This window comes from Pinus tabuliformis, chromosome 8 (genome assembly GCF_031772625.1).
Source record: "Pinus tabuliformis cultivar Carrire ecotype Pingquan chromosome 8, CPIR1, whole genome shotgun sequence".
Lineage (NCBI taxonomy): Eukaryota > Viridiplantae > Streptophyta > Pinopsida > Pinales > Pinaceae > Pinus > Pinus tabuliformis.
Genome location: NC_142294.1, coordinates 602,481,414 through 602,491,999, shown reverse-complemented (window position 1 = coordinate 602,491,999; position 10,586 = coordinate 602,481,414). Strand labels below are relative to the sequence as shown.

Sequence of the window (10,586 nt, the reverse complement as noted above, 5' to 3'; positions counted from 1 at the left end):
TCATTCTTTACTGATGAGAGATTTCACTTCCGTGATTATCTTTATTGATCCCAAGCCCCTGCAATTCAAGATATAATATTCATTAATCACTTTTTTGAATTCCCCCCCGACCTTGTTAGGGCCTGTATTATTTCCTTTTTTTCCTCCACCTCCTTTGTTTCCTGCATTTACTAGCTGACGTGGAATAATGTGCTAGACTTCTAGCTCTTTTTCATTTTTAGTTTTTTCCCTTCTGACTTCATTGTTTTTTGCGTCCTCCTTTCTTCTCTTTTATGACAGGCTTCTTCAGCCTTGCCCCCACAGACCAATCGTCAGCCAAGCTCAGCTACGCGGAAGGTCCCATACCTTACGAATAGGTCATGAAGCCTTCCACATCTTTCTCTTCTTCCAATGTTTCCTTTGAACTGCATTCGATGTGAAGACTTGAAATATACTCCTTGTGCCCTCTGGGTGTATGACCCAAGGGGGATGAGCGAGGGATTGGGCCCCCTTGAGAGGAAGGGGAGGGGTGGGGGAGGGGGCTACTAAACCATCCTCCACAGCCTCAGAGCCCAAGATCCCAAAACTATTCTCCGTTTCGAAACCGGGACCGCTCCTAATAGGCGAGCCCTAAAGGGGTGAATCAACGCCCTTTGTGACCTAAACCAAGCTAGGGGCGCTGGATGGTGGTGATAATTTCGAGGACTTGCACCACTTAAACTGCATCCATTGTTCTATGGGATTCCCATGCTTCTCCACGGAGTCCCCTCCTTTAGGGCATGCTTTTGCAAAGTGTCCATTTTCGTGGCACAACTTTCACTTGAAGGGCAGCTGATCATAATCTACGTCTTGCACATGCGTCCAACCATCCATACAAAGATTGACTACTACCGGGACACCCTTCTCCAAATCCACCTCCACACAGATCCGCGCACGGGAGAAGAGGCCATATTTTGGCTTAGAGCAATCAATATACCTCCCCAGAGAGTTCCTAATAAGCCGAAAGGTAGCATCATTCTAGCAATGCAAGGGGAGGTAAGGCAACTTCACCGAGACAGGGACTGATGAAGGAACATCAAATTTAGGATTGACGTTGGGGCTCCAACAATCTAGGTAGGGCCCCTTAGCTCCCATGAAATAGGGACCACTCCTAAACACCAAGTCCCAATCCAAACAATTCTCAAATAAAAGTTATGGAAACCTTTGCCACAGAAGGAGGAGATAACTACACCTTTTATCAGAGGATTCTAGTTCTTCTCAACCCAGGCCTTAATTGTGCAAAGGGATGGGTAGAGGCCCATGAACTACCCAATAAGGCCCTTATATTCCAACTACACAGCTCGTGATCGGGCCTGCAGTGCACATATTTCGATTCTGGGGATCTCCTAAGCTTTCTTCACAAACTTGAATTCACCTTGTTTATAGAATGTTGGGGTAGAGGCCACAAGATTATTGAATGTTGCAATTTCTGCCTGCAGCGTCACCTCTAGGGAAGGAGCATACATCACACGCCCCACTCCAGAACAGAAAGGGTGGGTGACTGAAGAGACTTGGATGACCTCATACCCATCAAACACTGTTCAACCTACGATAACAGGAAGGGGACCAGCCCGAGAAGAGTGGGTTCCAACTACAAGGACCCAACAGTTAGTGAGAGCAACAAATTTATGCACCAAACTTGGCTCCAAGGAGCCAAATAATGAGGAGACCGAAGATGCAAACCGAGGCAAAACAAAGGAATCAAACAAGGCCAGCAGGGGCTAGCCAACACCGGCCAAAAGGGCCAAGCGCAACCGAGGGGCACAGACCCGCCTCGGGGACCAGCAACCAACAACAGAAGACCTGCACTCCTTAGGTCAAACCACCATAGTTGCAGAGCTCTATTATTTTGTGCATATATTTGACCCCTCTTCCTACAACTGCTATTGTTAACAAACACTCTAATGTCTTTGTTATATTTAATTCTTGAAATATAAAATTATTCAAACCCAAAATATTTTGAATTTTTCATCCAAATATAATTTGGGAGAATCAAAATCTCTCTATCTCAGATATACAATCTCTACCGATTGTCATTTTTATGTCAGAATCACTAATAATCTTTTACGCATTATATATATTTGCATGAAAACACTTCTTGTACATGCATAAGTAAAGTAAAGGTCAAAAACACAAATATTTTTTTTCTTGTAAATGCATTATCAAATATAGAACTACAATTATTATTGCATTTCTCACATGCAATACCATAATTGTTATTATTATAAGCTCTATTATTATTGTATTTAACAAAATGCAAAACCATGGGTATAAATTCACTAAACCATGATAGTGATCCCCGGTTACTCTTCTTGTTGCAAAACCGTGGGTATCAATCACTTGTTCTTTCAGTGCAAAAGCATGTTGACAAACATGAACTATGATTATTTAGGTTATTACCCATGTAATAACATATGCAAATAATAAAAAACACAATTATCCTTTTTTCCTATATTTCAAATGCATCATACAAATGCATACAATTATAAAAGCATGTGTGTTATCCATATTTCAAATGCATAAAATAAATACATTCTAGGTATAAAATCCTAGTTATTTATGGTTGAAAATGAAAAATACTATGCATTAATAAAGCCATATCTATATTATTTTCACGAATACAAAAAATCAGATTTATTATGTGTCCCACATATAAGAAGACCTCAATGTCTATTTTGGGTGTTGTGGATATTTCAAACTATCACTTGATTATCTTTAACCTTGATCTATTAAAACCACGTATTATGGAGTTACTGTAATAATCATAACTCTGAGATCATGATACTTGAAGTGATATATATCCATAACTATGATATCAAATACAAGTCTCATTAGTAATCACTATTAATAGTTTCATGCGATCACTATTCATTAGCAATTACTATCACTATATTCAAGAGGATAAACCTCATGTTCATTAGGGAGAATAACAATGGCCTAGATCATCATTGCTAAAAGTAAGAAAAATGGTAGCGTGAGCTCACCTGAAGAGCAACACGTCATAAGGGAAATAACTCGGCATAGTGAAATATAGAGAAGCTCTCCTCAACCCTTCGAAAATACCAAATGGAAACATCGAGAAGATCTCCTCAACCTCCATATTTAGACGTTGTGAGGCTCTTTCCATAATTGAGAGTGAACTCCGCAAAACGTAGAGGCTCGCGATTGGTTCCCAAGCTTTTAAAGAAGTTGGAAGCCAAGTCTTGGATCTTATCAATCACCCTGTCAATATACCTCATGTCTTAAAATGACCTGCCATTGAAGACAAATATAAATAATGCTTAGAGCAATGGTGAGGATGCGAGCCATTTTGGGCATGAATCTTTCAACCTCCCAACAGAGAAAATGCAAGATCTGTGATGAATAAAGAATGATGTTGGTTGGTTCAATGTCCTCCCTCCATGTAGATTTTAGCTTGGGACATACCATATGGTAGTTGCAAACCGTTGAAGAACCCACAATTGATTCTTGATGCTAACCGTTTCAAAGGACGCTAAACATATTAAATCCATAATATAGTGATATAATTCAAGTCATGAATACCAAACGTTAATATGCAGGTTCTAGGGATATTATAATATAAGTGAAGTAGGAGAGAGTGCAGAGGGATTGACCAAAAATTGAACCTAATGGGTACATCATGATGGTGGAAAAGGGGTCACATTGAGATATAGAGCAAGTAGTGTACATGTAAATGTTGGATTTGTTAATGGGATTCCAGCCAAGTACATACACATAGATTCCCTAACAAATCTGATGATTAGGATTTTTCTTCCAAGGTCACCTTTGTTTCCTAAAAAGGCATCTAAATATTCTCCAACTAGTGCTTTGGGTTTTTGATGAAATATTTAGGGGTAGGATATAAAAGGGGAACAAAGGAATTAGACACTAATAAATCTTTAGAATGAGTAGCTATGGAGAGGCCATCAACAAAAGTTATGGGGAAGGCAATAGGAGGATCTATTGAGGTATTGGTGAGAAAGAGATAAGTTCCATGCACGAAACGCTCAAGAATGGGTTTGAAACAACATGTTATATAACATATAAAGGAGGAATTTTAGCCTAATGGGGGGTACTATATAGGGGCATGATGGCATAGGAGAAGTTTACACAATATGGTATAGATCCAAGGAAGATGTAGGGAAATAAAAGAGAGTATAAATTAGAAATTACAAAGACTATTAGCTAAAGATTTCGGAGCCCTTTCACCAGATATTACCCACCATCTTTTAATTCCTTAGTGGGGGGTTTGTTGCTGGTAGTAACGATTTTGTTTCTAATGATTTCTTTTGCAGTCGGTTACGCAAAGTGTGGGATGCAATAATTATAGCTATAGAATATCATCTTGTGCCAAACAACAAGTTCTTAGCAAAATTCGATGATGAATTCAAGGTTATTCAATGGTTATCCAAATAGCCTAGTCTTGTCGAGTGCAACAAGTCTCTTTTTCACATCTCAAAGAGTTATCTTCGAAATGATTCAAATGCTTACAAACCACATTCTCATTATAAAAATTAGAGTGACACAATTAGAGCTTCTCTAGTAGAGCCATGGCTAGTAGCCTACAAAGTTCTTTCCAAGTTTTTTGTTTTATATTCCTTTTTCTCTTTTGCTTCTTGTTGGCATGTTGCTCTCTGTCTTGTTGTTTGAGTAGTCTATTTATTTTAAAATTTGATAAATTACTTAAGAACCCTAATGGCCCATTCAATTATAGAAAATCTCACTAAATCATAACCATATATTTAATATATCATCTAAAGGCTACCTTACTTTGGAAATTCCATTTATTTTGCTTGAGCACAATTATGGAGATGTATGTATTCAATGGATTAAATGAACTAGACTTGTATGAAATGCAAAGAAAATTGTAAAACATATGATGTTTGAGGGTTCTCAATGTCCTATTGACAATATTGGATTGATTTGTTGTATGGTTAGGGTGCTTCTTGACAATTTGGATAACAAAATATAATTAAGTAGTAAGATGTATTTTCAGAAAAGATATAGAATATGGTATGAAATATTTCTACGATAGTGTTAGATCTTAGTTGATTTAGTGCAATTGGTATCATGCTTCAAACTATTTTGTGTTTTGTGATAATAAATGCATTCTCCAAGCATCACAATGTTGTGTTTCATTCCAACACATAGCACATTGAGTTTGAAAATTATTACATTGGAGAAAAGTGCAAAACAAATAGATTGAATTTGTCTATTCCTTGTCACAATATTAACTAGTAGATATTATATTTTTTTGCTATGGGATTAAGCAAGAAAAAAAAAAAGATTATATTAGAAAAGCCAAGTTAGCAACAAAAACATCTTTATGTTGAAGTTATAATTTATGAAATTAGTTGAGTAAATGTATTGTAGGCATGTTGAAGTCTTGATAAAAAAAAGAAGCATGCACACATTTTGCATGAATTATAATTGGTAAGGTATAATAAAATGAGTGCAACTTGATTTTCTCTCTATATTTTGATTGGATTTGGTTATGTCATATTTTTTATATTTCTTTCGACTTTCATAATATAAAATGAGTGCAACTTGATTTTCTTTCTATATTTTGATTGGATTTGGTTATGTCATATTTTTGATATTATATATACTCTTAAAAAGAAAATGGAATTCATTAGAAAAAATATATAATTAATATTACACACAATGGACTAATAAATTACAAATTCTTTCAACTTTCATAATATAAGATGATTACAACTTGATTTTCTCTCTATATTTTGATTGGATTTGGTTATATCATATTTTTTATATTATATGTACTCTTAAAAAGAAGATGAAATTTATTAGAAAGACTATAAAATTAATATTGCACATAATGAACTAATAAATTACAAATTTTTGCAACTTTTTCCATAATATAAGATGAATGCAACTTTTTTAAAGCCACTAATTTTATTTTAGAAGAAACATATTTTAACCTCATATTAAGATTTTCAAAAAATTTAAATTGTACTCATGTATTTGATAAGAAAAATATTTAAACTTCATAATAAAATTACTATAATTTTGTACAAAAAATTATTATTTCTTTATCAAATTTTAAGAAATTATAAATTGCAAAAATTAACTTCCTTGCATATATTACCCTGACTCTCACACTCCCCCATAAATGAAACTTTTTAAAATTAGATAGCTATTAAAAGAAAAAAAAAGAAATCAATATAACAGAACATCTGAAAAACAATTACGCTACCTTATGTATCCACCCCAATCTCTCATGAAAGGATTGAGGTCAATACATGCCTTACCCTTACTAGCCGACGCAAGAACTGTGGGTGGCCCTTACCATACCAGGATAATTCTACACAATCCATCATAAAGAGGAGCGAAGTCACTTACAGGGCGTGCTTGCCAAAGAAAAGCATATGGGGGTGGGCCTTTCCATGCGTGGAAAGATCAGACAGGAAGAATCCCCTGCCTTTTTTAACAAAAGCTTTCCGTGTAATTCTTACTTTTCTCGGGATAAGCTTTCCGCGTAGCCATCAATAAATAAGTGGTTGTGACCGGTTATCAGAGTGAAGATTAGGAGAAGGGTAGGAAAGCAAACGAAACACAGCTGAAGCTTCTGTTATTGGAATGTTGAAGAGGAGAATCACAGAGCACAATACATCCGAGTGTCAAATATGGTCTTAGAAAAACTGGATACTCAGAGACCCCAAAAAAGTTCGCAGTTTGAGCGCTGTGTTTGCTTAAAAGATCTCAGATTGTGGGCATGGAGGATGACATTGATTTCATTTCTGCATTTGCATAGATATTGCAATACTATTTGGCTTCTGATAGCAGTTGTCATTGTTGGAATGAGAGGAGTGGGGAAGAATGTGATGGTCGAAACTTTTCAACAATGTTTCGACCAGTAGGTTTTACTGGTGACGTAGGGTGTGGCTTTATTCCAAGGCCAACTAGGTATTTTGCTGGACAACGCATCTCATATGTGTCCAATGTCTAATGCATCTCATATGTACCCTACCGCTTCGCTCAATGAACCCTCAATCAGCGCTGCAATGATATAGAATTAAGAGTGGTGAGGGGTCAAATATGCACAATGAATCATAGGTGGAGCCGCCAAAACCATTGCGGTAGGTGTGAAATGCAGCAAAAGCCCACAAAGAAGATGCAACTGTGGTGACTTGCCAGCAGTTCGGCCAAGCAGAGACAGAGCAGACTTCTTTGATGGATGACATAAGTACTTTATTGCTAATTATAAAGGCCAATAAAGGCCTAAAAAAGATTTCAGATACCAGACAGCTACGCTTGTCACATAACAAAATGTGCGTTGCATATTTTCAATACCCTTTAGGGTTTCAAGGAGCAACTCGTTCCAAGATTGTAAGTGTGAAAAAATATCCAGTCCCTGGAGATAAGGAATGCCATTGCTGCAGTATTTGTGAATAGATATATTATTTTCCTAATGTGCAGAGCGTTTTACATTTTATTATGCAGATCTGTGATTGTACTCTGTATCTGATTAAATGTCACTTTATAAGTTTTATCTTTTCCTTACGTTTCTGCTAAATCTTCTAGTAGATTCCTAATGTCTATAATATTCCAGGGTTTGTGAGACAAGTGAAGCGCTTCCATTCCTCATTATTCTGTCATTTCATTGTAACCTGTACCATTCCTTCTTATCTGTACAGTCCCTTGGTGACAATAATCTCTTAGTACTGAACCTTGGGCGTGATTTAAACTCAGTGATCACAGCATCTAGATCATATTCAACCTGCAGAGTATTTTCATTCATACTTTAAAAACATTTATTTTGCAGTCATAGTCATTCAATTTAGAGAATAGTATTCCTGGTTGCAATCTGATTAATATCAATTACAAATTTGTTTACAACCATTCAATATCTTATTCTGTATACTCCATACCATCTTATTCTGTATACTTAATAGTGTCTCTATAGTCGGTACTGTCTTCCTTCTTCGAGTTGATAAGAACATCCCAAAATTTTGGGAAGAATGATAGCAGACCAGGGAATAATCTGGTCAACTATAATTGATAAGAGATTGTTAGTAAAGGTGACCTGATCTTGTGAGTTAACTGTGTCCTACTGTGTCCTTTTCCCAGCCTTTTGATTAATTAAGAAGACTTCACAAATATCTGTGATTTTGAGTTAATTGGGTCATACTGTGTCCTTTTTTCAGCCTTCTTAATCTTGATAAATATCTGTGATTTGAGTTGCCTATTGGTCATTTAGAGTTTTTTTCTTTTTTCTAGAACGAAAATCTTTATATTGTAATGAGAAATACATACAAAATGTCTTTACAGACCCGAAGATCTAACAAGCAGATCCGAAGATCTGAATGAGCCTCATATATGACAAAAACAGCGGGGATAAACTTGCAATTCTGCATCCATACAACAGATCGGAATCTGGAAAAACTCCTCCGTTAAAATCTGTGGAAAGATCGATCATATTGGCTTTACCAGAATGTGCAGAATGTGCCACAATGTCAAAAAGAGCAGGCCCCATGGGGAGCGTTCATCTGTCCGGTGAGAACAGAGCAGAAACAGAATGAAGGACGAAATTTGCAGAGAGAGAGGAATCTTCAAAAATCAGCCGATTTCGCCAACGCCATAAAGACCAGATGGTAATGGGGAGAATGGGGCGAAGGCATTTTTGGCGTCCCCACCAGGCAAATGCTGCATCCACAGAGATGAAACATAGGTGTTGAAATGAGAAATAATTTGCAAGGACATACCAGATGTGCTGGGCAACAGAGCATCTGAAGAAGAGGTGAAAGTTTGTCTCCTCGTCCATTTTGCAGAGAGCACATCTGCTCGGACCATGCCAAGATCTCCTCCTCAAGTTATCCCAGGTTAGACTCTTGTTGAAGAGGACCAACCAGGAGAATAAAATGACCTTGAGAGGGCAGCGAATCTTCCACCAGAAGACAGGGAAGCGTCGCGATGCTGGAGTACATGCTGAAATGAGGCTGAGCGGGGCCTTCGACAAGGCTGCCCCTTGTCACCCCTCCTCTTTATTCTTGCAATAGACGCCATGAGCCTCCATATAAATCGCGCAGTGGCCTCGAATCTTTTTGCTCCTGTAAAAATCTGTAAGAACATCAAGCTGTCACACAGCCTCTTCGTGGACGACGTCCTCATCTTTGCCATGCTCTCTCTGTCAACCTGGACATGCTTCAAGACCATACTCGATCGCTTCCACAGGGCAACGGGACTGACCATGAACAAAGCAAAGACTTTTCTATATTACAATGATGCCGATGACTCCATTTCCTCCCAGATTGCACAGATTTTCGACATCACTTATCGGCCGCTCTCAGAGGGATTAAAGTATCTCGGCTTCAGCTTGAAGTGCCGCTCATACAAATCGGAGGACTGGCGCTGGATCGTTGACCGCTTCCACAAGAAGCTTGCCGATTGGAGCCACCGCACTCTATCCTTGGGAGGCAGAGTGATTCTCGTTAAATCTGTTCTCACTCAGCTATCTGTTTTCTGGGGTCATCTCTTCCTGCTCCCGCCATGCATAATTTCTTCTATAAACAGAATCATCTCCTGCTTCATTTGGGGCGCGAAAGCCGACTGCTATAAACTCCATCTTTCCAAGCTCGACTCCCTCTCTCTGCCGAAAATCTTTGACGGATGGGGTATTCTGAATATTAAAATTTTTGGCACAGCTCTAATTTGCAAATCATTGTGGAGGGGAGTTTATGGATCCGGCATTTGGAGTGACATTGTCAGGCAGAAATACCTCAAAGGCAGGGGTATTGAATACTGGTACAGATTCCAATCCATTGGCTCCAAAAGAGGCTCTGCTATCTGGTCAAGTTTTCGGAAGGTCCAGGGATACTTCCTCGGCAATCTCAAATGGAATATCCACACAGGCAGCAAGATCTTCATTGGCATTGACTCCTTTGCTGGCTTCAAGGGAACTTTGCAGCTTTCCCCTCCCCTTCTATTTTTCCTCCGAAGATTGGGCTTATATACATGGGAACAATTAATAAAGGAATGGGATGGCTCCCAGCCTGTTCTCCGGGACGCTGAAGATATCAACCTCCCTCTCGACCTCATCCCCCTCTGGTCTGACCTCTCAATCTCTCTCAGGCAGGGTGGTCTTCTGCGCTCCAATGTAGCTGATCATCTCACATGGTCTCTCCCTTTCTCTGCTCCTCATGCTATTGTAAAAGATATATACTCATTTAGAGTTGGTTTCTAGGCAATTTCTGAATTTTTCCAGATTTAAGATTTACTGAGATTAGAAGGGATTTTACCATGTTTGGGAGGTTGGCTTTGACCGATTTCTATTTCTTTCATCCTTTCTGATTGTATAATATCCAGAGTTGTGATTCAAAACTCTACAATTGAGAATACCCTTTGTTGTTCCACTGTATTCTTGTGTTGCAAGAGTAACATTAGTACTGAACTAAAAAAGTGATTGATGTGGATTATTTGATAGTAAATTTTTAATTTCTATTATGTTTTTGATACATCTTTTCAAATGGTTAATCTTGTTCTCTTTTGACTATAAAAATCCCAAATCTAAATAATCACCTAGACTGAGAAAACAAATTCATACCATGTTC

The 10,586-nt window shown here is 37.9% G+C and overlaps 1 protein-coding gene across 1 annotated transcript; it reads left to right on the top strand.

Moving 5' to 3' along the window:
* The first annotated feature begins 9,040 nt into the window (after window positions 1-9,040).
* Window positions 9,041-10,219, top strand: LOC149236923 (uncharacterized). The gene has a single exon (XM_089369073.1). It carries the CDS (start codon window positions 9,041-9,043, stop codon window positions 10,217-10,219), a length of 1,179 nt encoding a protein of 392 aa, XP_089225199.1.
* Window positions 10,220-10,586: the final 367 nt, after the last annotated feature.

Coding starts and splice junctions, on each gene's coding strand:
- LOC149236923 (XM_089369073.1), top strand. CDS start 9,041: ATGAGCCTCCATATAAATCGCGCAGTGGCCTCGAATCTTTTTGCTCCT.